The sequence below is a fragment of the Phascolarctos cinereus genome, unplaced genomic scaffold (assembly GCF_003287225.1).
Source record: "Phascolarctos cinereus isolate Bilbo 61053 unplaced genomic scaffold, phaCin_HiC Scaffold_2;HRSCAF=192, whole genome shotgun sequence".
In the NCBI taxonomy this organism is placed as follows: domain Eukaryota; kingdom Metazoa; phylum Chordata; class Mammalia; order Diprotodontia; family Phascolarctidae; genus Phascolarctos; species Phascolarctos cinereus.
In genome coordinates this window covers 264,871,072-264,898,805 of record NW_027555625.1, presented here as the reverse complement: position 1 = coordinate 264,898,805, position 27,734 = coordinate 264,871,072, and the positions used below count along the sequence as shown (strand labels likewise).

Below are 27,734 nucleotides of genomic sequence, written 5' to 3'. Positions count from 1 at the left end.
TGTTTCCTCACTTTCCAGCCTATCCTACTGCCTCACTCCTCCTAAACCTGCCTTGTGTACTCATTTCAACCTCTGGCCTCCCCTGTCCCTCCCTGCTTTTCTAATGTCATCCTTTTTCTTATCTCTTTTTCTTGCCATCCTAAATCTTAACTTTATGGCTAACCCGTTTAACAAGATATATTATCTCCACCACCCCCACCACTACCACCACCCCCTCCCCCCCAATTGAATCTCATCCTTTTGTCCTTTGGCTATTTTACAGCCTGCTAATCTTCAGTCCTGGGTCACTCCCACCATGTTGCCTTCTCACTCATATTCCTGAGCAACTTAATACTGGAGAAAGTCACGAAACTGAACTGACTAAATCTGCAACCAATTCAGGTTCTCTAATCTTAACTGGGCCCTCACTGCTGCTTGGCAGTTTTCACTCATGTCCAACTGCCTTTCTGCCAGTCCCATTCCATATGGGGAATGTTCCAGAACTTGTCTTTCCACAAGGCCCCACCACCATCCCCACCTCCTCTTCCTCAGCCAATGACTTTGCTTCCTTCTCTACTGAGAAAATCATAGTGAACTCCTTCATTCTCTCCACACCACGCCTCAAAACCCCACTTCATCTTCCCCAATGCTTTCCTCTTGTTCCAGTCTGAATATGAAGTGGCTATTCTCCTTGCCAAAGCTAACTTCTCTCTTCTTGTGCCCTTGGACCCCCACTCCCTTCAGCTTCCTGGAGGAGTTTGTCCTGTTAATCATTCTTTCTAATCTTTATTCTTTTTTTTTCAGACCAAGACTTTTATTTTACTCATTTCTTGCATTTAAAATATTCTTCGATGACATCTTTGGCCTGAGATTCTTTGCCACAGTCCTTAACAACAATGCAACTGCAGCCAACCTTTATGGGGCTTTCCCTCTCTGTCAATTTTACAGAGGCCTACCCATTCACCCAGCTTCTTGTTGTCATCAACCTTAATCAAGTTGATTTGGTGCTCAGCACACAGGGCCTCAACCAACTTTACATACATAGGTTCATGACAGTTGGAAGCAAGAACACAAAGATGGGTTCGGCATTTGTCCGAGGCTTTGGCAGCTTCACGAATTCCCCTAGCTAGGCCATCGTGGATGAGTGCGGTCTTCAACACTTCTTGTAGAGCGGTGTTAACGTCCATTACACCTCCGGCAGCAGTGCCTTCCTCAGCCATGGCAGCGGTGTGAAGATAAATTTTGAAAACACCCGGGAGCCTCCGCCTCCCGCTCGACTCAGCAGCAACAGGGAAAGAGCTCTAATCTTTATTCTTCTTATCTAATGATTCCTTCCCTGCTCTGGTGTCCCCTGGACCAGCTATGTCCTCAAGCTATAAGCCCGTATTTCTCCCCCCTTTAACTGCCAAAATGGTAGAAAATGTTGTCTCTACAAAAATACCAAGGGAATTAATAAAAAGCAATGTAAGGGAAGGTGGTCTAACTGTACCAGATCTAAAACTGTATTATTAAAGCAGCAATCACTAAAACTATTAGGTACTGGCTGAGAATTAGAAGGGTGAATCAGTGGAATAGGTTAGGTACACAAGACACAGCAGTCAATGACTATAGTAATCTACTATTTGGTAAACCCAAAGACTCCAGCTTCTGGAATAAGAACTCACTATTGAACAAAAACTGCCAGGGAAACTAGGAAACACTATGGCAGAAACTAGGTACAGACCAACATTTTACACTGTGTACAGAGATAAGGTCCAAAAATTTGTTAAATCAGTTGAGTTTCAAGTGAGCTGGGAAATCAGATGTTTAAGCTTGTTTCAGAATTGTATCTGAAATAAGAGTAAACAGGCACTAAGAGCTTGCAGGGTTCTTCTATATGAGCTTTTGTGCACAAATGTTGGGAAGTGTTTTACCTGCTCACAGACCTTTCTGTTGCATCCATACCAATATATCACAAATAGTTGAATTTGTTCAGTAAGTGAGATACTGTTATATATTCTTGTCTTCCCCAAATAGATCACATAACTCCTTGAAAGTAGAGATCAGGTCTTAGAACTCTCTATATACCACACAAGGAAAGCACATGGTAGCTGTCAGTCACTGTTTATTGAGACTGATCATTTTTTTTCTTCTTCAAAGTACACGTGGTCCCTGCCTTTGAACATATCCCAATCAAGTTAAACCTGAAGAAATCTCAATGGGTGTATTAAAATCTCATTTTCCATTATCTTATTCTTGAGGGAGTTAAATAGTGCTAGTAATTTCAAAATTCATGCCAAAGCTATGAATGACTATGTGCCAGAGGGAGGAAGGAGATTGGCTTTTCACATCTCCAGTTAATATATTAAGAAACAGGCATGCAGAGCCTAAGTACTTTACCACTGATCACTTGACAAGACAAGTGGCTGAGCCAGGAATAGGACACCAAGCTCCTGACTCGGAGTCTGGCCTGCTATAAACACTCAACCATTCCGCCTTTCATCTGTCTGATTAAAAAGAGACCATAACACATCAACTGTGGTAGCCAGACGTTAGCCTAAATCAGGCTCGTCCCAATGGAACAGTTTAATCGCTTCTGTGGATACTGTAAGAGAGGGAATTAATCCAGTGGTGAGATTCGGGAGGTGGGGGGGGTGGGGAGGAAGAGGTGATCCTTTTATCATTCTGGTTTATGGTAGACGTGGGTAGCCATAGTATGGCTAGGGATCATTTTCTAGTTCCATCCTGGAGAGTGGAAAAGACTAAACTGATTTCCCCAGAACATCTTCCTCTATTCAGTAATGTCTGCTGTCTGACATTCTGTGAAGCCAAGCTGCCGTGCTTTGCTGATACAGCGGTAATTAATGTCCACGATGATGGCTTTGGGCCACAAAAAGGACACTAAAGGACATCCTGAAAAACCATAGCATGTAATGCTAGAAGAGCTGAGGAAGCATCGAGTCTCTGATTTTGCAGGCGAGAAAACTTTCTGAGATGTTAAGTGACTGGCTTAGGACACACAAACAATAAGCCACAGAGCCTGGATTCAATTCTGGGTCTAACAATAATAATAACAGAATTTATTATATAGTACCTACTATGTTCCAGGCACTGTACTAAGCCCTTTATAATTATTATTTCTTCTGATTCTCACAACAACCCTGATAGGTGCTATTATTATCCCCACTTTACAGATGAGGAAACTGAGGCAAACAGTGTTAAGTGATTTGTCCAGGGTCACACAGCTAGTAAGTGTCTGAGGCCAGATCTGAACTCAAGTCATCCTGACTCCAGGCCCAGGGCTGTATCCGCTGCACTACCTAACTGCCCTATGTCTTCTGACTCCAAATCCAGTATTCTTTTTGCTGAACCATGCTGCTTCATTAAGAGGCAGTTCAGGGGCAGCAAGATGGCGCAGTGGATAGAGCACCCTGGATTCGGAAGACCTGAGTTCAAATGCTGCCTCAGACACAAAACACTTACTAGCTGTGTGACCCTGGGCAAGTTACTTAACCCCATTTGCCTAACCAAAAAATAAATAAATAAAGAGGCAGTTCAGTAATTGCTGGCATTGTGTAACTTTTTATAAATTGGTAAACCCTGTCTTGTGATGTAGCATCCATTTGTTAATATTTCATTTCCTAGAGGAACTCATTCCCTAACCATGTAAGATGATAGAGTTTCTGTAGCATCACTCAACCACAATGGATACATACTCTCATGTGGCAGATGTCCCCTAATGGGCAATAAAGAAAGGTGTTTGAATACAGAAATATTTGAGCCATCAGAAGACTTGATGGAATCTGAAAGTGGCAAGAAGTAACTGCTGACCTGGAATTCTCAATGAAACCTGCTTCTCTTCGGATCCAAATATGAGAGTTTTCCTTTTAAGCCTGCAGTCTTCACCTGTTGTGACTCATCATGCAAGGGGGAGTCAGTATACTCCACGAAGGACCGCTTTTCAGGGATGTTGGTGGAGGAATCTGTGGTTTTAGACTAGATGGCCTCTGACGTTCCGACTTTGATAGTCTCTCATTCTAATTAAGGTTAATTTTCATTTTCCACAGACATTATTTATCTGCAATATACTAATTACCAAGTACCCCCAATCCTACAGCTGACTATTTAATGCTGTTTCTGTAATTGCAAGTTGGCAACCTTTTTTATGTTTCTGAAATAAAAGTGTTTTGAAGATATGTTTATTCTCTTTATATGTCATTAAATAGCCCCAGATTGGATGACCGCTAAAGAAGCTGTTTTAAGAGACTGAAGTAGGGCTATGTTTGGAAGCCAAGTGCTGAATGAAGCTTTGACACTCTTGCTCTCCAGACATCTTGGAGAAATGTCAGGACTGCCCAGGGCAGACAGCAAGAGACCTAAGGCTTTCAGCTCACTAAGTGTAACCTGGAACAGCTGTGCATAGCCCAATAGCCCAGTGTGTGTGTGTGTGTGTGTGTGTGTGTGTGTGTGTGTGTGTGTGTGTGTGTGTGTGTGTGTGTGTGTGTTGTGTGTGTGTCTCTCTCTCTCTCTCTCTCTCTCTCTCTCTCTCTCTCTCTCTCTCTCTCTCTCTCTCGTCCCAAATTGGGACTTCTAAATTTAACCTGCTATCAGCCTAGGAGGCTGGAGTACTTCCACCACGGTGCTGAATGCCACATGGAACACAATTTTCTCTACTTGCAACCTCTCAGTGCAAATTTCCCTCACAAAGTTGTGACCCAGAAAATGCCATGTCTCTTTCTCATCCTCACATCAGCTTACAGACTCAACCTCCTAAGCATATGCATACCCTTCAACTTGGTTCCCTCCTTCACATCCAATCTTGTCCTGAGTATTGTCATTTCTAGCTTCACAAAATCTCTCCTCTATGTTCCCTTCTCTATGCTCACATATGTTCATGCCACCCTGGGATAGGCCCTCTTTACCTCATGCTTGGACTATTGCAATAGCCTTCTGGTAACTTCAAGTCTGCTCTCACTGTAATCCCTTCTCCTATCAGCTGCCAAAGTGATTTCCCTAAAGTACTGGTCCTCTAGTGGTTCTCTATGACTTTCAGGATCAGATATAAAATCATCTTTCTGTCTTTTAAAGCCCTTCACAACCTGGCCCCTTCTTACTCCCATTCCCGTACACTATGGTCTAGTTTGCTATCTGTTCCTCAGCCATAATACTGCGTCTCCTAACTCCACGTCTTCTCCTTGGCTCTCACTCCTTACCTCTGCCCACTGGTTTCCCTGGCTTCCTTCAAGCCTCAGCTCAACTCCCATCATCAGGAGGCTTTTCCCAGTATGTGTTACCTTGCCCGCCCACCCCCCCCAGCTGCTAGAGCCTTCTCCCCAAGCATCCCCTGCATTTACACACTGTATATCTAGAGCTTGTATGTATACAGTTATTTACATATTGTCTCTGTCATTGGAATGTAAGCTACTCAAGAGCTCAGACAGTGTGTGTGTGTGTGTGTGTGTGTGTGTGTGTGTGTGTGTGTGTGTGTGCTGGGCTTTCTTTGTATCCCTAGCACCTGGCATGATGCCTGGCACAGAGTAAGCATATGATAAATGTTTGTTGATTGACTGACTTCCACTGGGTTAGGCCTGCACCATTTTCTGAGTTCCTGAAGCCATAGCTACCTGTGGCTGCCCATTTATGCCACTTAGGAGTTGATTGTATATTGAGAGTCCAAATAACTACCCTGAAATGAGCCCTCTGTGATGCAATTTCCCACACTAAAACCTTCTTCTGGCACAGAAGAAAGAAAACATCTAAACTGAGTTCATTTTGTTTGTTGCAAAGACGACAAACCTGGGAAGTAGTTAAATCATTTATACCCTGAGTGGATGTGAGTCCTTAGTTTTCCAAAATGGAACCCAGAAACCTCAGCCCACTCAACAGGATGAGTATTGTCATCTGAAGGAAACTGGAGCCGCCCATCTTCAAAGAGAATGAGATGAGTGTATTGTGGGTTAGGGGAAGACTTACTGAAAAAAAAAAATTTCCTTCCTGTGGGGGAGGGAAACCATTTCCTCTCCTTACAATGTATTAAGGCGAAATGGACACAACTTGGGGGTAGCTTAAGAAAACAAGAGAACATCAAACTAAATTCTCCTTATGTTTTCTATCCTCCCTCAACTCTCCATTCACAGATGGGAACTGAAGGGATTTATTACCATACACCAATGTGGTGGAATTGTTTTCATAAAGCTGGTAAAAAGGAAAAGATGAACACCTGTGTCATAAGCTACCTGGTGTTGAGTATTCACTGCAGAATCAGGTTTAAACGTATATGTGACCGGTAGTATAGCTCAATCCAGGGCATAATGATTTGTGTTATAATAGTATACCACAGTCCAAGTCTAGCATCTCCCTAAACATGGAGATTTCCCAGGTCAGGCACTTGTGGGAAGGGGGATTGTGAGTGGAAGGGGGGTGGGGGTGGGATCTGATCTATTTATAAAGCAACATGTCTCATTTTCTCTCCTTGTATGGTGTCAGCTCTGAAAACCAACCCGTGGTTTCTCACCCCCAGTCCCCAAAGCCCACTGCCAGGGTGAGAAGGAAGCCCGTTTGTATTGAACCGAAGCCCCAATCCAAATGCTACAGTCTTGCAGAAACATCCAGACCCTCACCAGGACTTCTTTAAAATTCCACTTTATTTTGCTTCATTAGTTTTTTTTTAATAAAAGTTTTTTTTTCAGTTTTACATTTTCTTCAAGACTCTTACACGTCTCGGTACATTTTTTTTTCACAGTATCTCTGTATGACCAAGGATGGTTCTTTATTGCTGGAAAATGTCCAAGCAGGGAGGGTATGAGGAGGAGTAGGCAGTCTCAGAAAGAGACCAATCCGTGCTCCTGAGATGGGGAAGAGAGTGCAGAGCAAAAAGTCAGCCCTGGTGTTCCCTTTGGGCACTGAATAAGGAAGTCTAGATACCTGGAATCGAATTCTGTCTTTGCTACTTAACTAGCTTTGTGACTTTGCTTCCATAGGCCTCAGTTTTCTCATCTGTAAAATGAGGTAGTTTGATGAGGTGATTGTTAAGGTCTCTTCCAACTCTGATATTCTATATTCTAGTCTCTTTCAGCTCTTAAAGGGATTTATAACATGAGGTCTGAGCTTTTTAAAAAATATATTTTGATAACTATTTCAGTGTAATTGGTTTCTTTTGTAATTCTATGAATTTATTTATTTTATTTATTTATTGGAGGCAATTGGAATTGAGTGACTAGTCCAGGGTCACACAGCTAGTATCTGAGGCCAGATTTGAATTCAGGTCCTCCTGAGTCTAGGGCTAGTACTCTATCCACTGTACCACCTAGCTGCCCCAATCCTATGAATTTAAAAACATTCTCCTGAGAAGTCCATGTCACAAAAAAGGTTAAGAACCCCTGTTCTAAAGTTTCTTCCAGCTCTAACATTCTATGTTCTATGCTCCCTTCCACCTCCAACCTTCTGTGTTCTAAGGTCCCTTCCACCTCTTACTTTCTGTGATTCCTCAGCCTTCATTCACTACCTTGAGTTAAATTTAAAAGCATACTTTATTATAAAACCCATAGTAATCTAGGTCACTTCGGGACCTCCCCAATCCTATTATCTTATTACCCTATTATCTATCACAGGGAGGGGCAAGAAGTCCACATCAAAGATAAGAATTGAGTAGGTAGAGAATGCTGGTCACCAGTTTGTGAGCTGGGATGGGGAGAGATTTGGGGGGCAGGGGGGAACGTGGCAGTGGCTCTGATAAAGCTGCTATCCAGCCAGGGTCTGGGTGTTTCTTGAAAAACTTTATCATTTGCTCAAGAGTGGGATCCGGAGAACCAATGTAAGGAGTTCCTACTGCTGAAACAGGACAGTGCTCATTCCTTCCTAAGGGTGAACTGGTTTCTTTAAGAAACATGGACAGTCACTATAAAAGCACTGGTTGGGAGGAATGGCCCCTCGGTCTGGGAAACCTCAAGACTTTACCCCCAGGGTCCCCCCTGTTCCAGGCCTTCCACACACCTTTCTGCCCATTCTGCTCCTTCCCTATCTTGGCCCAGAATTCCTGCAAACCAGTAAGGCCCAGGAGGCTCACGAGCTTCACTCTCAGAGTTCTCAAGCAGCTCAGACTGTTATGGGAGCCCAATCCTGTATCCTAATCCTGACCCTGACACTTCTTCATGACCTGTGTCAGTCCATCATTATCCCTGACCCCAAAGAACAGCCTTAGAAGGGTTCCCCGCATTTGATGCACAGCACTTTTCCTTGAGAGTTGGAAGGACCTTATAGAGATCATTCAGTCCAATCCCCTCATTTTGTAAGAGAGGTAGGCAGAGTGAAGTGACTTCTAAGGTCACAGGTCAGAAGATTTAGAGCTGGAAGAGTGCTTAGAGATCATCTAATCTGGCAATTCTCAAACTTTTCAGTCTCATGACCCAGTTTATACTCTTAAAAATTATTGACAACACCTCCAAAGAGCTTTTGTTTCAGTATATTATATCTATGGATATTTGCCACACTAGAAATTAAAACATCTTAGTATTATTACAAAAGTAGTTTTGACCTTGTAGACCCCCTGAAAGTGTCTTGGGGACTCCCAGATCACACTTTGAGAACCAATTCAATACTCTTATGTCAGTCAATAAGCGGGGATTAAGCACCGACTGCGTACCAGGCACTGTGCCAAGCATTGTGACTGATGAGGAAACTGACATCCAGAGAATATAAGTAGCTCGCCCAAAGTCATGCAGGTAGGTGCTTGGGGCAGGATCTGAGCCTGAGTTGCCTTTTGCCTAGAGGCCACTGACCCACTTACAGCAAAATGACCTGGATCCACTGGGGGTGATTTCTCACTGTGAGGCTAAATGTCACCAGTAGCAGCTTTAACTTTACAGCCAAGGCATTATTATTCAACCATACGATCATGGCTATAGCTCTTGTCATTTTCTGTGATCTCTCCTTAGTGCATTATCACGTAAAACCACAGCTTGAAAAGCAACTGGGATAGAGTGGGGGAGAAGCCCCCTGGATTGTGAGTCAGAAGGCCAGGATTCAGTCTCAGCTTTACTATTTACTAGCCGTGTACCTTAGGTAAGTCACTTAGCCACTCTGTGCGTTTCCTTATTTATAAAACAGAGCTAATGACATCTTGGACCACCAACTTCCAAGGGTTCTTCTGAGGGTCAAATGAGATCCTAGATGTAGAGGTGGAAGGGGCCTCAGAGGCCATCTTAGTCCAGTACCCTCCTTCTACAAATGAAGAAACTGAGATTCTTGGAGCTTGTGACTTGCCCAAGGTCACACAGGTAGTAAACATCACGGGTAGGATTTGAACCCGCATCCTCCTGACTCCTGAAGTCAGCGTCCTTTCCATTATACTGTGCTGTATGGGTAGTACTTTGCAAACTGCAAAACACCTGTCAGCTATCATTATTATTATTATTATCCTTTTTAGGCTCTTCTGAGCATGCAGAAGAACAGAAGTTTTCTGAGGAGTGGAGGCTATCAAGACATAGCAAAGAGAATACCTAAGCTTGGTACTAGCCAGAAAAAGCTAGTAAACTATTTCTAGCCCAATTTGTTTTAATATATAGCTGTAAGTCTTTTTTTCCCAAATATATGAGCTGGAGGGGGAGACTCCATCTTGTGTTAAATATCCCTGAATAAATGTAATATTGCACAAGTAATGGAATACTATAGCATGGAATTTGGATTATTACTCATCAAACCTTCTTAAATCTTAATTGAGACTATTACGGATGCCATGTCTGAAGCAGATATGTCTAGTGGTATTCTATTCTCGATTAAGCACCCTGGTTTATGATTATTTGTGGAGCTGAGGGAGCTCTGGGGTGACAACTACAAATTTTGGGAGTGCTCAGGAAGGGCTACAGCCTCGATAAAATGCTGCAACAAAATGGGATAAGTTTAAAACTATAGGAAACCATCTCTTCCCCTGTGGTTTCCATGAGCATCTATCCAACTAAGCATGATGTTTGCTACAAAGCACTGGCATTTACTCAAGAAGAGTCAAGATTGTCATTCTCCTAAATTATGATTGGGACTGCAGGGAGTCCCAGATAGGAGAGAGGAAAGTGTGGGACAGGTTCCCTGAGTGCCCATTGGGCACGAGATACTCAGAATAAGCTGCCAAAGCCAAGCCTCCATGTGACTCTGAAATCATTGGTAGGTCTAGTTGGGCTTCCCATCTTTGGTTCATTTCCTAGAACTGAGGAAATACAGGGTCTCTGAGCTAATGTTTCCCCTAAACTTCCCAACAAGGATAAGATCCAGAGTAAATTTTGTAGCCATCCTCTTCCTCCCCGCTCCTCTACAGACTGAGTCTGGATTAATAGCATTTGATGATTATAGAAGTCCCTACCTAGAGAGCTTTTTATGAGAACCCAAAAGAGGATTTTATCCCCAGAACAGGCCTATAGCCCCATACAATCCATTTCCAGAAAACACTGTGGGAGGGGGAGAAGTATGCTCTTGTTTCCCATTCTCTACAGTTTTCAACTGCATGGAGGGAAATCTATCCTTTTTTTTTTTTTGCCTTTCACAAATAAAAATGATTGTGTATTATTGGTGGTGGTAGCTGGTGTTCTAGAAACTTAGAAGTGGTACAGACCAGCAGAGAAAGCCCACCTCCCCCCTTAGGGTCTACATGATATTAGCTGATTGCATGGGCATGGTGGATGCTCAGAGGGTGTGGGCACCTTCCAACTAGCTGAAGACCAAGTTGGTGGTCTGGAATGATGGCTTCCTCCACACATGGTCTCTTGACTTCTTCCTCCCCACCATTTAAACCTTCCCCTGAGCTGATGCTGTAGAGAAGAGAACAGAAAGCAGAGAGAGGCCACAGCAGAGTAGGCACTCGCCATTCAGCGGGGCCAGAGCCTCTGCATGGGACCAAGATGGGAGGGAAGTTTGCTCGGGGCAGGGGGAAGGAGGGAAGGAGAGGATGAGAAGGACCTCTTAAAAGCCAAGATGGGGAAAGGGGATAAAAAGCAGTTTGGCGTTAGGTCTGGGCTTTTTTCTTTGCCTCCTCTTTGGATCCCAAGAAGAGATGGATTTGAGTCACCTTCCCTTTTCTTTCACCCTTAATTCACTTGTTAAACTACAGCAGGAAAGAGATTCTGCTCTTCTGTCCATCCCTCCCCACCCCCACCCCCCACCCCCAGCACAGCTTAAGGCAAAATTTTGGCAAAGCAAAATCTATATAAGGCCGCATGATTGGGGTAGGGGGAGGAGGTTGCAAACCTTTATCAATTGAAAAAAAAATAGGTCACTAGTAAAATGAGGGTCAGTTGGATTGCTCCAAGATCTTGGGTTTCACTGATGAGGTGAATCCCCTCCCATTCCCTCCCCCTGAATCTCGAAGAGAAAAGAGGGAAAAAAGAAAAAGAAAAACTCAAAAGTTTTTTGTTTCATCAAGTCTGTTTCGAGCGAGTAACTGAAACTCAGATCAAAGCAGAGAAGGGAAAAGAGAGGGGAAAACCAAAGGCTGAAAGTGAAAATGAAAAGGGATTATGTGTTTTTGCTTTGTTCCTCCTCTCCCCACCGCCCTTCTCCTGCTCCTTAGAAAGCAGGTGATGAGGAAACCCCAGGTGAGGTCTTCCCTGGAACTTTAGCACAGTGAAATCCGTCCCACTGGAGAAGGTAGAATGGTTGCATTTTTGTTGAATGACTAAAAAGTGCATTTTGACTTTGTTTTGATCATTATTATTATTATTTGTTTGTCTTAAACTAGCAGATCAGAGTGTGTTCTCCTCCCATTTGGTGCCAGGACCCTTGCTCATTACCGGTGCTTGGGAGGTATCACCACAAGAGGCTGCCCATCCTTCGGCCTCCACATGAGGACTTGAGCATCATTGGCATTCGGTTTGACGAGGGCACTGGGTGGTATTGGCTCATTCTTACTCAGGATCTGGGGCTGCTCTTGGGCAGTTGGCTCCCGGAGCTTGGCACGTTGTCCCAAGGGCCTGTTGGGATTCACCTCGATGTTCAGTTGCATCCTCCAGTGGAGTGTCTGGAGAATGACCATGTCGTTGGTTGCCGTGTTGGTGGCCACCAGCCAGGTGGTAAAACTCTGATCTCGGTAGATGCTGGTCAGTTTGGCCACGTTACTCTCACTGACCGGCACTGCCCACGTGACACTGGGATAGAAATTGTCATTCATGCTGATGATAAACTTGGAGTCTCTTTTGGTGGGGCCCACAATGGTGCAGGTCTCTGTGGTGTTACCGTACCAAGGGTAGTTCACCCCATCTGAGTCACTGATGGCCTGGATCTTCCCTGTCTGAAGGTCTGGGAGCTCCCAGCTAGACCTAGAAATGAGGATTTTCATTTAATTACATCTCAAACAATTCACCGTTTTTAGGATTTCACCCCACTGTGCTCCTATCCATGAGAATTTCTGTTCTCCCCATTGAGATTTAGTCGTTCAACCCCTACCTCTCTGCTGCTCCCCTCCTCCTCCTCAGGACCAGCCCCAAGATCAGGCTAATAGTGTGTCATTGTCATAATGTCAGATCCAAGAAGCTGCTGGGGTCTGTTGCTGTTTCAGCCACTGTCTTGGTTCCATCACTTAATCACCTCCCACCCCCACCCCTAGCCAGAAGCTGGGGTTGGTTAACATGGATCCATATCAAAGACTGGGGGGAAAAGAATCTCCCCACGATTAGAAAATAATGTTGCAGAGAGAGGGCGAGCACCGTGGGAATGTGCTATACGGGCTGGACCTGAAGTAGAGGGCAAATGGAACAGGAATGCTTCTCCTTCTCTCTCTGCATTTTGTCCCCCACTCACCAAGAAAGGTATCCTGGCATAGGGTGGGATTTGGAAGCAGAGGAGCTGGGCTCCTGCTCCTGCCTCACTTTGCTCTGGGCTGTGCATGATCTTGGGTGAGTAGATGACCCCAGAGTTTGTTCATCTTTAAAATGATGCAGCTGGATCCAATTTTGCAAGATCTCCTTTCCAGCTCTAAATCTATATTCTTAGATCATAGGTGAATGAGGAAGGTGCGGCCACAAAGCATCACCAAGTCAATAGCCAATACAATTTAGTAAATGCCTACTGTGTGCCAGGTACTGTGCTAAATGCTGAGGAGGCAAAAGACAGAACTCGATGGGATTAGCCATAGTGCTAGTCAGGGCTTACGATCTAAATGCCCCAAACTGGCTTTCCCCTACTCAGAAAGCATTGGAATTAAGTTTGTTGTTCAGTTGTTTCCCTCACACCTGAATCTTCATGACCCCATTTGGGATTTTCTTGGCAAAGATAGTGCAGTCATTTGCCATTTCCTCCTCCAGCTCGTTTACAGATGAGGAAACTGAGGCAAACAGTTTTAAGTGACTTGCCCAGGGTCACACAGCTAGTAAGCATCTGGGGCTGGATTTGAACTCAGGAAGATGAGTCTTCCTGACTTCAGGCCCAGTACTCTATCCACTGTGCCACCTAGCTGCCTTGGAATTAAGGTAATGTCCTTCAAAAGAGGGAACTATATCAAATCAATACTACTACCACTGTTTCTGAAAAGGGCTTGTCAGTCAACTCCTCTGTAGCTCCACTCATTCTTGTGTCTTCCCATACCCAAACACTCCTTGGTAGCCACAATGCCCTTCTGCATGTTGTGTCTCCCTATTAGAATGTAAGCTACTTGAGGGCAGGACCTGTCTCACTTTTGTATTTGTTGTTGTCTCCCCCCCCATGTTTGGCACATAGTAGGTGCTTGATAAATGATTTTCATTTGTATTTTCATTCATAGGAATGAGATCCTCTTGTTTTCCCTCCTACCTAAAGCCCTGGTTAGAACCATGATGAATCCCACAGCATTCTGTCCAGCTTTCACAACAGCCTCCCCGTGCCAGAGCTGAGATTGCTTTGACTTAATGGTTCATAGTATGACAAACCCACACTACTGCTTCTAGCTACCCAGTTCCTTCTCTAAAAAGAGAAGTTTCTCTTGTCTCAGCACGAGTTTAGCTTGTGATCTGCACCAAGCAGCTGGGGAGCCCTTCAGAATAGGGCCAAGAGGGGTCAGTTTCCCTGGAGGAGCCGAGAATGCTGATTAGGGCAGGTCCAGTCTCTCCTGGGCTCCCATTAGCGTGATCGCTCATATCCCACATACAAAAATTCTAGGGTAGAGCACCTTTTATAACGGGGTCAGAGCTGCTTTTGGGCCTCTGATTACAAAGACACCATCCTAGAAGCAATTAAGAGCCAGAATCAGGGATGTGCCAGTAAATGTTTAACAATCAGCTTTCCAGGGGGGGAAACGTCTTCACGACAAACATTAAATTTAATCTTACATCATTAATATTTTTCTCCATCACTTTCTTAAGACCAGATAATCAGCGAAACAATAAATCAAGCCCTGATTTGTAGTATTTGCTGAGGTGTAAATGCTTCCACTAAAAATTTAACAATTAGTTCTTGGGCCTGTTAGAGCTAATTACAGCACACCCCTGGAGGGGAATTCTCAAGAGCATCTGTTTTTACAGAAGAGGAAACAAAGGCCTCCGATAGGAGAAGTAATTTGCCCAGATCAGACAGCTGGATGGTAGCAGATTCAGAACCAGGACCCAGGTCATCTGATTCACTTTCCACCACATCACACCTCCCCCTGACATAAATTCAGGCCTCTAATGCTCAACTTCAGGACAAGGAACAACCTGGAGAATTCCCTGCAAACCTCTTGTATGAATCAGCATAGCTTCAGACATGTTCCCTCTTTCAGTTTTTGTCATTCCGGCATAATTCGGTGTTAGTAAACAGGAACCAGGGTAACATGAAAAATCAGGGCAGTCATTTTGCCAGACCGCTTGTTTTTATTCAAATGCTCCCTGATAACTCAAAGGCCTTCCTAGAAGCCTATCTCATTAGTGACCTTGCTGGTCTAGATTTTAAGCCACTGTATCTCCCCTGTGCATGTCAGATATGAAAGCAGCTGGCCAACCTGACCTCATTTTTGCAAAACCCCCACCCTAACATCTGGGGACTGTTGTCTAAGCACACCACAGCTACCACCTGACAATGAGTCCCCAGCAGCAGCAGCAGCAGCAGGAGCAGGTGAAATCATAGCAGTTTGCCAGGTCATCCAAATCCCCTCCCTCAATGTGGGCGCGTGCCCTGAATCCAAAGGTTTCCTCCTGGGTCTATGCTACATATCTCAAGTAAGAAATTTTGCATTATAACAGCCTGCAAAAATACTTTTTCAGTTGGTTGTTTGAAAAACAAAAACAACCAACCAACCCTGTACGTCACTGACCCCTCCTGAGCCGTTTACCTTTATTTTAAATGAAGGGATTCTAACCTGCGGTCTCTTGAACTTCTTTTGTAAACATTTTAATAACTACTTTTCAATGCAATTGGTTTCTTGTGTAATCTTATACATTTTATTGTATGCATTTAAAAATAATAATCTGAGAGAAGGATCCCATAGGTTTCATCAGACAAAAAAGGTCCAAGACTCAAAAATATGAAGAGTCCTTGTTTTAAAGTAACAAGAGAATAAACAGAAGGAAAAGTTTAAAAATAACTTGTTTTTTTCTGGTTTTGACCTCAGAGTGATTTCAAAAAAGCTGAGGAGGAGGAGCTTGTTTCTAAGGTGTTGGGCTGGGAAAATGAGATAGAGCTTTAGCAGACCCCTTAAATTTACTTTTACCAACATGGGTCTTTGGGGTTTTTCTTCACATCGACCTGGTGTCGTATATGATATGATAAATTCAGTTGCAGTATTCCAGCACCCAGTAAAAGCCCAGGAAAGAGCAGCTGCAGCTGCCAGGCAAGCAGTGTGTCTCTTGTAGAATATTATTTAGGATTCAACTGTCAAAATGACTTGGGAAATAGCCCTCCTTGCCCACTCTCCCAGAGTGAGTCATATTTTAAGAACATCACAAATGTCACCCTGCATCAGCCCCATGGCCCATCCAACCGAGAATTCTCTCTGTTGGGAGCTCTGAAGGACTGTTCAAAGGAGGGTATGATGCCCTCCTGTAACGTCAGTGTCTGAGGTTAGAAGTTAGAGGTCAGAGGTAGCATGGGCAGTGAGGGCAGCCTTAGATTTGGCACCAGAACACCTGAGTTTGAATTCCAGTCCTGCTGCCTACTACCTACAATAACTTTGGACAAGTCATTTAATCTCTTTCATTTTTCTCCACTGCAAAATGGGGGACTGGGGACACATGATCTCTAAGGGCCTTTTCCTGCATTTATTTAAAGGCCTTTTTAATCTTTTCATATTTGCAGCCTCTGTCACCTTTTGAGGTAATAGGTTCTCAAGATTCCTGCCTCCTGCCTATAGTAGTAGGATGGCTTTTGCCTGTCCTTAAACTACCTCTTTGAAGCTTCAAGGGGCACCCCCACCTTGCTCTGTGATTCTGGAATTTGGTGAACCCCATATTCATGTCTTTAAGTCCTTCCTGATGGGATAGACTTTGATCCTCTCTCTTTCTCCCATGTCCTTCATCTTTCCATCCTGAAAAGCCAACCCTTTTTTAGTCTTTCCACTACAACCCAGACAAGCCAGAAAAGAACATTAATTTCCCTTATCTTACGACTCTTTTATCCTCTACCTGGGGGGCAGAGCCTAGGTGAACTTCTCAAACAGAAGCTGCCTAAAAAAGATATCTCCCCAACTTCTCCTACCCCATTTACTACACGCGCCCCCCCCCAATCCTTGGAGCCTTGAAGACTGGAGCAAATGTTGGTGGAAGAAACCCCCATCTCAGATTTAAGATGTCCACAAAGAAACACAAGTGCTCAAGTTCTTTCCCATCATAATATGAACTATTACTATTGCAACCATAGGTCACAGGGACCCTAAGCCCTCAAATTCCATTTGAGACCTTTCTCCTCCCATCAGCATAAGCTTTTACAGTTGGAAGAGGTAACCTTAGAGGGCACTGAATTCAACCCTCCTTCATATGGTTGAACGTATCTGACCCCCTTGGTTGAACCAGGAAAGCTCCATAAAGAGGAATGAGAATCACAGGCACCTCGTATTGCACCTTGAGGAAAAGGCACTTTAGAAGGACTTTTGGACATGTCTGCCCCAATTGGGGGTTGCCAGTTGAGTTTCCACTTCTGATGGTAGGGCCCAGAACTTCTCTAATGCTCATTTCCTACCTAATAGCAGCAGCTCCAACCCAAACAACCCACCCCTGGGATGTTTTTAGCTGCACCCCTGGAAAAGCCTCTAAGCCATATGACTCAGGAGGGTTACAGATAATGAGGTAACCAAAAGCCTATTTTCCTATGAGTCTAGAGATCGCTGGATCATAGATCTAAATCTGGAAGGGAACCTACAGGTCATCGAGTCCAGCCTCCTGATTTTACAAAGAAGGAAACTGAGGTTGAGAGAGGTTAGGTGACTTACCCAGGGTCATAACAGCTTATACATGTCTGAGACAGAATTTGAACCCAGGTTTTCTTGACTCTCAAAGTCCAGCCCTCTATTCACTATACCACACTGCCTCAATAATGTGGTCTGGACAGTGGTACAAACACCATGCTGATTTACCACCCCCTCCTCCACCTCATTCCCTAAATACTAGCTAGGATTAGGTGACAGGTATTTACTAGAGAAGCTGAGGGTCTCTTCAGTTGACCAATATTAGGGAACTGGCCCCTTTAAGGGTTGTTTGTGTTTCTACACTGTAGGAATTAAGAGAACTGGGGAATCTTTGACACTGAAAGGGACCTCCAAGGTAAGCTACGTAACCCCCTAATTTTATAGCCAAAAGAACACCATGCTTTTCCTCAAAGCTATCTCCCATATCCCCTTAGTGTACCCTTGCATTGAGAAGGAAATTTTGGAGCGTTCCTTTTGGAGTTGATTTGGGGGGCAGCTAGATGGCGCAGTGGATAGAGCACTGGTCCTAGAGTCAGTTTGACCTGAGTTCAAATCTGGCCTCAGACACATGATACTCACCTTGGGCAAGTCACTTAACCCCAATTGTCTTGCAAAAAAAAAAAATCCAGAGTTGATTTGCGATTTCTGCAGTATCCTTCCAGCTCGATGCTATAATCCCTACAACCCAAGGAAAGGGCTAAGGCCCATCCTGATTGATAGAATTGAGTCTACCCACAGTGGGAAGGGTCCTGGATTTGGACTTGTAGGACTGCAGTTCAAATCTTGGCACTGACCTTGAGTAAATCACTTAAAATTCTTAGTTTCCTCAACTATAAAATAAGGGGCTTGGATGAGATGACCCCAAAGTTGCCTTCCAGTTCTAAAACCCATGATCCTGTGGTCCTTGGACAGACTTTACAAAGAGAAGCACCAAGTGTGAGTTATCTAAGCTCTTGCCTTTTTCTCCATCCTATCTTCTGGGATCAAAGCTGGTACGTAAACCCTAGACAGGGTCTGAGCCTTGACTCCACTTGACAATTAGTAGGGTCTCCCAACTGGAGGTTCTATTCTGTACCTTAAAGAAGAAGCCCAAGGACAAATTTAAACGTTTCTTCGATCAAGAGTTCAAATTCCCTTCTAGACAGGGCTGCACAACTTCCCTAAATCAGGACAGGCAGCCTGCCATGAGAGCAGTGTTTCCTGGACCAGGCTCCTTCTAATCCCAAGCCTGCCACTACCTAGCTGGGTGATCATGGGCCAGTCACCTCACTTCTCTGTACCTCATTTTCCACAGCAGTAAAATGAGGAGACCAAACTAGATAGTCTTAAAGTCCGATGCAGTTCTAAAGTACTGTGTTCACTCCCCAATTAACCCTAAAGACGCAAAAAATATGAGTTACCCCAAAACCTAAATCCTAAAGCCCAAGTGCCTTCCTAGATATTCTGACCCTGTCTATAAGTACCTTTTCATTCTACTTTCCCTGGTTTCACCTGAAAAAGCATTTCTTTGGGAAAAAGAAATGTCTCGAAGAGGAAGTATGAGCCTGAGTTATTCTGTGCACAGCCTTTTCTTCAGTTTTGTTCAGTTCTTTCTCCCTATCAAACCTTGTCTCAACCCATATTCTTAGACCTTCGGGGTCTGAAACATATGGCCCAGGGCTGATATCCTTTCCTAGGTGAAAACCAGTTATCTTCCCCACCTTCTGCAGCTGGGAGTAGAAGATACGGGTTGTTGACATTCTGGCTGGGGTCAGGCCTATTGGGATTTCTCATGGGGCCCTACTGTCTCCAACATTTTCTCAGCACTTCCTCAAACCCAGGAGGTTTGAAACTGGGGCTCCCTCCTATACGCATTCTGCCACAGCTGGGGCCTTGCATATGTGGGGCCTGCCTTCCTCTGTTAGAGAGGAAATCTCAGCCTGAATTGTTCTCTGCACGGACACACATTTCAGGAAGAGACCTCACAGTCAATGTGGAACTTCCCTCCCCTTGGCGATTCCTGGTGAACAGCTGGAGATCACCAATCCTCATCTATCATCATAGCAGTGGGAGAGGACACGTCCCAGCGTATCTACCTCAGGCCTCCTCCCTGGCCCTCCCTTTGGCCAGAAGTTCCCCTGTCACTTTATACACACATACAAACAAGCACTACACACCTTTTTGACAGCATGGAATGTCAGAGCTAGAAGGAACCTTAAAGAGAATTTACAGATGAAGAAACTGGGGATGAGAGTGAGTAAGAGATTTCCTCAAGGGTATACTTCTTTGCTTTGACTGACAATTTAAAGAACCTCCGCCCAAAACATCCTCCTTCCCCTAATCCTCCCTGCTAGGCCTGTGACCTCAAGCCAAGGCTTAGGGAAACGGGCTAGCAGCAGCCAACGTCTCCCACACAGGGAAGAACTTGTGACTTATCATTTAAAAGGCTTCTCTGTGGAGATGACAGGTGGCGGGTGAAGAAGTGCGGAGGCTGGGGTTGTGGAGGCAGGTGTCTCAAAAATGAACAGTTGATGGGGGCTCCAAGCTTTTAAAGTAATGTGGGTTGGACCCAAAATTCTATTGCATCCATTTAATCTGGCATCAAGAGATGTACTCTCCATTTCACAGATCTCCTTACCCCCAAATTTAATTTGTTATCGGTTATCATCATTATGCTTATTGTAGAGTTCTAGAACATGGACTGTCAGATGTGGAAGAAACTTTAGAATGTCTCATATCAAATCTGGAAGGGACCTTAGAACATCCCATGTCAGAACTGGAAGGGGTTTCAGGACACAGAACGTCAGAACTAGATGACAATAGAGAAGACCAGAGAGGGGACCTAAGCGACCATTAGTCCAACTCTCTCTCTCTGGGGACATTGGCCCAAGGTCACAAGCAGCAAAGTGACAGAGCTTGGGAATCAGCCAGAACCCAGGCTTCTACTGATTCCAAGTATATATCTTCTTTCTGTTAAATGTTTGTTTATATTGAGTCAGGACAGCTAGGTGGTGCAGTGGATAAAGCTCTAGGCCTAAAGCCTTCTTGAATTCAAATCCAGCCTCAGACACTTATTAGTTGTGTGACCCTTAAGTGTATCACTTAATCCTGTTTGCCTCAGTTTTCCTTATCTGTAAAATGAGTTAGGGAAGGAAATAGCAAACCACCCCAGTGTCTTTGTCAAAAAAAAAAGCCAAAATGGGGTCATGGAGAGTCAGATAGACTGAACAACAACAAATATTGAGTTGGAGATTAATTTCCTACAGGGGTAGACTTATTTAAGGACTGTGAATGGCGGTGGTCAATGGAATTGTTATTTTTAACAAGGTACACTTACAAAGGCCAAATATCCCAACAGAGTATTAAAAAATCTATCATTTCAGTTCACTGAATGCAGTTTAATTTTCCCAAGATGCACTGTTTATTTGCATCTTTATAAAACTTTTATAAACTGGTTCATCTCGACTAGATTTCCAGTCAGTTTCACAATCCGACTAGCTGGAGAACATGGGACCTGGAACCAAGAAGATTTTTGCTCTGCTACTCACTACCTAGTGAGGGTCCTGCCATACGTCACGGAACCTCTGTGGGTTTCAGTTTGCTTATCTGTAAAATCAAGGACTTGGACAGTTTCTAAGGTCTTTGCCAGCTCTAAATCTTAGGATCCTAGAAGTATCCAGATCTATTCCAAATGAGCTGCCTCCTCTTTACGTGGAGATATCAAATGAAATAACATATGTAAGATGCTTTGTAAATGTGTGTGCAGTGGTATAGAGCTGCATTATGTACACATAGATTAATAGTGTCTACATGCATACCTGCATATTTACATACAAACATCTGCATGATTATGTGTATGTATGTATATATATATATATATATATAAATAAACACACATGCACCAATCCAGCCTCAGACACTTACTAGCTGTGTGACTAGGGCACAGTCACTTAACCTCTGGTTGCCTCAAGTTTCCTCATCTGTAAAATGGGGATAATAATAGTCCCAGGGTTGTTGCAAGGATCAAATGCGATAATAATTGTAAAGTGCTTAGCACAGGGCCTGGCACATAGTAATAAGCACTATATAAGTATTGTTGCTGTTATTGTTATTATTATTATTTCTACGAATATGTACATACAGTGTATATAAATTTCTAGAAATGTTTACACACACAAATGTGTATAAATATACATACATATAAATATGTTCATACATGAATGTATATGCAAATGTATGTTGCACTCATATATGTTGTACAGATATGTACACGTGTATGAATGTGTGTACAAATGTGCACAATCTGTAGATGCATTGTGAAATACAAATGTATACATACATACATATGCACATATATAAATATATGTAAGTTATCCTAATACATGCACATTTGCAAAACATTTTAAACACATCATCTCACTTGATATCCCCACGGGAAGGGGAGTCAACTCACCTGGAACAGACCTGAACATATCCTAGCATATACATACACACATATGTAAGTGTAAGCTATTTATTTGTTCAGTCACTTTTTCAGTACTCTCTGACCCTTCATGGCCCCATTTGGGGTTTTCTTGGCAAAGACACTTAAGTGGTTTGCCATTTATTTCTCCAACTCATTTTAAAGATGAGGAAACTGAGGCATACAGGGTTAAGTGACTTGCCCATGGTCACACTGCTAGTAAGTGTCTGAGGCCAGATTTGATTATCCACTTAACAGAATTGTGTGCCTTCCAAAGGGTCTCAGGTTCTCCTCTGTTCTCCTATCCACATGGCTGCTCCCCACCCCCAATCAGAGGAAAAGGGAAACCCAGACCCAAAGACAGTCAGATGTTCTGGATGACAGACGGTGAGCACTATGAAAAGCACGATGGTTTTGTACTAGGGCCAGCTTTGAAAGTCAGTGTAAGGACAGTGGACTGGGAAAGAAGGAAAATATCTGGGGAAGATGGGGGAAGAGGATAGAAGAAAGCATTAAAACCTAAAACTCACCGCAATGGGCTCGGTGTGGAAGAGTGAGCCAGCCCTGCTAGGGAGGAAGTTAAGGGAGTATCAGCAGTTTCCATGTTCATAATACTGTCCTTTGAACCAAGCCTTCCAAAGGGCTTTCACAACAGTTAGGGACACACCCACCCTCAACTCTCTACATCCTCTCTGACAATAACAGTCCCACTACTCCTAAACCTGGAAAGTGAATTTAGAGACTTAATGTGTCTGCCCCAGCTCAGGCAAGACTTTAATTCATAGCTTTTGACTCCGAGTTCTGACTCCAACCTCATGCCACACTTTGATTTAATTCAGAATCATCTCATTTGAAATCTAAAAAGAACCTTAGCAACCATTTAGTCCAATCCTTTATTTTTAGATTCAAGGAAACTGAGGCCCAGAAATAGAGTAACTAGCTAGCCCAAGGTATCCTTGGCCAGCAGTCAAAATTAGAAGTCTGATCTCCTGACTGGTCTAGGAACTTTTCCATTATAACAGACTACTTTGTAGTGTCATACATCTTACTGAAAACCAAGCCACTCTACAAATAGTCTTCCCAACATTTTCCCACCAGATTTTAGTATCCTTCAGAATTCAGAGGTCCCTTCTAGCATCCCAATGAATTCCTCTAGGCCTGAGGAAGGAGGAGAATGGTCCTAAACCCCTTGGAAAACCTTCATTTATCAATAATTGCCTTGGAGGCCTGACAAAGAACAACAAATCCTTCTGGGTTTATAGTTTTCATAGGAAAATTCCACAAAGACTAAAATTCTATAGAATTCATTCTTTCCTTCCTAGAATGGGGGTAGGGTGGTGTGGGGAGGGGAGAGGATGGCCACAGAACCTGAAGTGAATTAATCATTGTTTTTGAGAGGTTTCAGCCTTGATTTGAAAACAGTATTTAAGTCCCAACAAATTCCTTCTTTACTTAGGTAATCTCTTTACTTTGTCTTACCACAATCAATTCCTGCTCTCTTTTAACTTCAAAATCATTAGGTGAAGATGGCAAAGGATTTGTTTTTCCCAGTCTCTCTTCCTTAACTAACCCTTCTTTATTTACAGCTTTTGTATTGTATATTAAAACTAATGAAAAGTTCCAACTTTGGGGGAAATCCTGTTTTCTTTTTAGGTTTCCATCTCTGCACATTAGGAAAGGGGCTCCAAAATAGGAAGGAGGTAACAAGGGAAGCAAAAGTGCCCCCTGGAACACTGGCTAGCTTCAATGTATGTCTGTCAGGGTCAGCCCCCTCAGTACCCCTGTACGGTTACCATACCTCTTTTCCTCTGGAGACTGCCTGGCTCTCTCAAAAGGCTGCCACACTTGGAGAAGGTTAATTTAGGCTACTGGGTAGAGGTGCCCACATAGTTGTGAGTTTCTACCAATCACATGGCCTCTGAAGTTCCGTCTAGCTTTCAGATCCTGTGATTCTATTACATTCATATTCCCCCAGACTTGTCCCTCAAAGCTTGAACCTGTCAGGGAAAACTTTCTCTTTGGGAAATACAGACCAGAAGCAAGACAGCTTCACTCGGCTGCAGGATCCACATTGCCTAGTTCTGCCAATATACTCAGAAAGGAAGGCTTATGCCTGAGCCCCTAGACTGTGCTCTTTCCTTATGCCTAGCAGGAGAAATTCTACCAGGATAAAATTTCTGAAATCAGAGTGGGTACCAGAAAGCCAGTGGGCTCCTGTAATGAGCTCTGGGGCTCCTTAAGAACCAACTGGTGTTCTAAACTCTGAATCAACTTGAGCCTTTCTGGCACCGAGGGTGTGTTCTCAGGTTAAAGTGGCCTTCCTCCTCCAGGGAGGAAAGCTACAAATTCGGTAGAAATTGAGTTCCTAAATACCACTTGTAAAAAGCAAAGGGGTAAGTAAACCAAGGCCACTTATTAGGGCTTGAATTTCTTGAATGGACTGCATTTCCCTAGACACCAGTGAGGATTTAAACACAATAGAAAGTGAAGATGTATTGGGCCAAGTAGATAAACATTTGAAAAGGGCTGTGCCAGATCCAGTAATCCCCCCAAAGTGGTCACATTCATTTCCTTCTCTGCTACAGAAAATGGACTCCTCCTTCCATCTTTTGGAGGTGGGACCCCTTAATGCCCATTTGTCCAACTTGTGTTACCTCTGACCCAGCACTAGCACCTCTGCAGCAAGGCAGCTTGTTTGCAGTGCCCAGGTGGTACTGGTCAGAATGTTCTTTTGCTTTTTCAGCATCTTGCTAGGAAAGGATGGGAAAGGGAGCTATGAGACAATGAAAGCAGAGGTAAAGCCCAAGCCCGAAAAGGATAAAAATCTGGAATTCACAGGTCAAGCCATTCCTGAGGCGCTGGCAATTCTCATTTGAGTTTTAGGATCTCTAAAAGTCATCAGGCTCCCCTGATGAGATGACAGCCTTCTAGGACATATTGAATACTCTCTGCCCTTACATAAGGAGATGAAACCCAATTTCTCTTCTCCACCCCCCCCCAAGCTACCTAAGCCACAGGATAGATAGGTCACCTAGTAGGCTAGATTCTAAAGCCTGATCTCCTAAATGTTCCTTCCAACTCAACCCCCCACCCTCATTTCTAGGGTACCCACCCAGAAGCCCTGAGAACTTAAGTGTTCAGAAGTACTCACATGCCCTGCTCCCCATAGTGGTTGTAAAACTCCATGTGGCTGCACGCTTGAATCCAGCCAACAATCCAAGTCTCCTTCTTAGGTATAGGCGGAACGACCACCTGGGCTGAGGCTCGGAAGTGTGGTGTCCGGTAGCGGAGAACCACGCTGGACGACTCATCGATGCTGGTGGGGATGGGGTCAATAGAGGCTTTCACATCAATCACCGAAATACTTTCTCGGAAAATTTTGGATTTGCTGCTGATGCTCTGAATACAGCCCATGGCATACAGTACCAGTTTAATTTCTAGGAAATGCCAACAGTCCCAGGGAAGACTAGGCATTGAAATGATAGTTGCTGCTAGATCCAGTACAGATCTTCCTATTTCGAAATCTCAAGACTGATATCCATAGGATAGAAAATTCGAGTAGAGGGGCCTTTTCATATCAGTGTCTTTAGCCCGTTTATAAATAAGGATTTTGCTACATTTCAGGAGCAGTGGGGCCTCTCTTCTTCCTTGAACAGTGGGTGAAATCTCAGATATTCTTTGGGTTTTTTTTTTAAGTTTGAAGTTCAATAAATAATCATGATGCTTTGATATCTCCAGTCCTTCCTTGTGCTTCACTCACCGGGAAACACAGGTTGGATACTTTCCCTTGATTCTTTGGATGAAGGAGAATGCTGACAGACACATAAATAAGGAAGACTATGTACCGTCCACGCTGCTGCCACCCTTTCTGCAGAAAATCTACTTCCTGCCCCTTTTCTCTTTACACACGCTCTCTCTCGCTCTCTCTCTCGCTTGCTCTCTCTCTCTCTCTCTCTCTCTCTCTCTCTCTCTCTCTCACACACACACACACACACACACACACACACACACAGTGACAGTAATAAATTAAATAGCAGTTTCTGTTAAACCAGGAAAGAAAAACAAGACACCTCCAGTTTAGCGATGATTTGAGGCTTCCCGAAGCCCAAAGAGATGGGCTTAGGGTTGTTCCCAAGCCTGCAATAAATATCCCAAGAAATAAACTCCGAAGAAGAGCAGCAGTAGTTCCCAAGTGGCTTTCACTCTTTGGTGGCCCTGGTTTTCTTTAAGCAGGAGAGGGAGGGGTGGGGGGGGTGAAAGAAAGCACCACCTCACGAAAAAAAAAGCTATTTCCGATCTTCGGAGCGGGGATCTAACAGTTTCCTACATTGCACCACGTTGTTGATCGCTTTTCAACTCGCTCTCTTCCCCCCCTAGGGCTGGTGGACTCAGGCAACACTCCTCCTCCCTCAGTGATCTGACTCTCCCCGTCTCGTCTCCCGTGGCTCTCAGCCGCTGTCCTACTCGGGTGTCTCGCTTCGTCCCCTTGTTCGCTGGTGCGAGGACCTGGCTGAGATGAAGGGAGGGATAAGGCTTAAAGGCCTTTCTTGAAGTTGGGCTGAACTTTCGGGTGGGGGTGGGGAGGGAGCGTAGGTAGGCAATGTGTGTTGGGGGCGTCAGGGGGGTGTTGAGCGGCTCCGCTGGTTCCCTGGCTGCTGAGCTGAAACTGCAGCTTTGGTCAATTTCACCGTTCACCAACCCCCTCCCCCCTCCACTCCCCCCTCCCCCTACTCCCACCCCTACCCCCACCCAGTCAAAATCAGCCTTGGGCTCTCGGACACCAGCGAATAATCGCCAGCCGTGACATCTTTGCTGACACCCACCTGGCCTGGGGAGGGGGCGGGGAAGCAGGCGCTGCGGTCCAGTTCGCTGCCTCCCGGAGCCCCGAGGGTCCTCAGCCCTCCTGGGTGGTCCTCCCCCGGGGCCAGGGCGCTCGCGGCTCAAGCTGACACTGCTGCAGTCGGCAGCGTGTCACTTCCCCCCACCGGCCCTGGCGCTCGCTGGCTGGCAGGCTGAGATCTAGCCTTCACCGGCGGCTCCTCCTTCCTCCGCCTCTTCTTCGTCTTTAGCAGCCCGGTCCACGGTTCATCCGTAGGGGATCTCCTCTGCCGGCCTCCACCCGGGCGCAGGAAGAGGGCGCCCGGCATAGATTGCCCCACGCTCGGTTTTTATTCTCGTTGGCTCACCCTCCACTCAACACCCCCCCTCCGCCCCAACTCCTGCGGGCTCAGGTTCACTGTCCTATTTGTGTGCCCGTTTGCCTCCGGCTTAGCCTCTACTGGGGGAACTTGGGCGCACACACAGCCACCGAAGAATCGCCTCCAACTCACCTGCCCCTTCTAGCCGGTTCCAAATTTTCGCACCCCAGCGGCTTTTTTGCCTTCCGATGCCCCTTCCCCCTGCAGCGGGCGGGCGAACTGCTCCTCGTTCATGGCATTTGCCCGCCCGTGCCACCACAACCACTCTCCCCCCCCAACCCCCCGCCCCAAGCTGGGCTCGGACACTGGCCGTAGGGTCAGGGTCCTCTTGCAAGACAAACGTGGGGCAGCGAAGCTTGAGGAGTCCTGCCTCTAGAGCTTGCGGGATGCTTCTCGGGGTGGGCTCGGTTGGGGGCGGCGGGGGTGTTAATTTGGCTTGATTTTCCCCCACCCCCCGAGTCTCCTTGTTTATTTTATAATCATTGTGTAAAGTATGTGCTGTCAGCTTCGCGGCCGCTGTCGCCGCCTTCCAGCTCAGGGAAGCCCCCTTGCCTGCCTCAGTTTCTGCTGCGGCATCCGAAAGACAACCAGGTCAAACTTTGCAGAAACTCATCCCCCCAGCGCCCGTCTGGCCCTGGCATTCTCCCGCAGCCCAGCTGTTCCTGCAGGCTCTCCGGATAGGCAGCTCTCCCTATGACCGCCTCTGTAGCCAGCCCCAACCCAATTGCTGCATTCCGGGCTCCCTACCTCTCTTCCCACCCCCCTTATAATTCTCCCTCTCCCTCTTTCTCCCTCTCTCGAGCTGCAGCTG

General features: G+C 45.0%; 1 protein-coding gene and 1 pseudogene across 6 annotated transcripts; both read right to left on the bottom strand.

Moving 5' to 3' along the window:
- Positions 1-248: 248 nt before the first annotated feature.
- LOC110198935 (small ribosomal subunit protein eS12 pseudogene) lies at positions 249-1,707 on the bottom strand (annotated as a pseudogene).
- A 4,877-nt stretch (positions 1,708-6,584) lies between these two features.
- Positions 6,585-27,154, bottom strand: FAM78A (family with sequence similarity 78 member A). 6 transcript variants are annotated; one of them, XM_020973546.2, is made up of 3 exons: positions 26,549-27,154; positions 24,877-26,235; positions 6,585-12,257 (listed from the first exon to the last, which is right to left on the bottom strand). In XM_020973546.2, the coding sequence occupies exons 2-3, from the start codon at positions 25,197-25,199 to the stop codon at positions 11,729-11,731; spliced, it is 852 nt and encodes a 283-aa protein (XP_020829205.1). In that variant the 5' UTR covers positions 25,200-26,235; positions 26,549-27,154; the 3' UTR covers positions 6,585-11,728. The 6 variants fall into 6 exon arrangements, with proteins under 6 accessions (XP_020829205.1, XP_020829206.1, XP_020829207.1 ...); XM_020973547.2 differs by having other exon boundaries at positions 24,877-26,231; XM_020973548.2 differs by having other exon boundaries at positions 27,056-27,141.
- Positions 27,155-27,734: the final 580 nt, after the last annotated feature.

Coding starts and splice junctions, on each gene's coding strand:
- FAM78A (XM_020973546.2), bottom strand. CDS start 25,199: ATGCCTAGTCTTCCCTGGGACTGTTGGCATTTCCTAGAAATTAAACTG. Junction 12,258..24,876: donor CACTATGGGGAGCAGGGCAT/GTGAGTACTTCT, acceptor CCTCATTTCTAG/GTCTAGCTGGGAGCTCCCAG.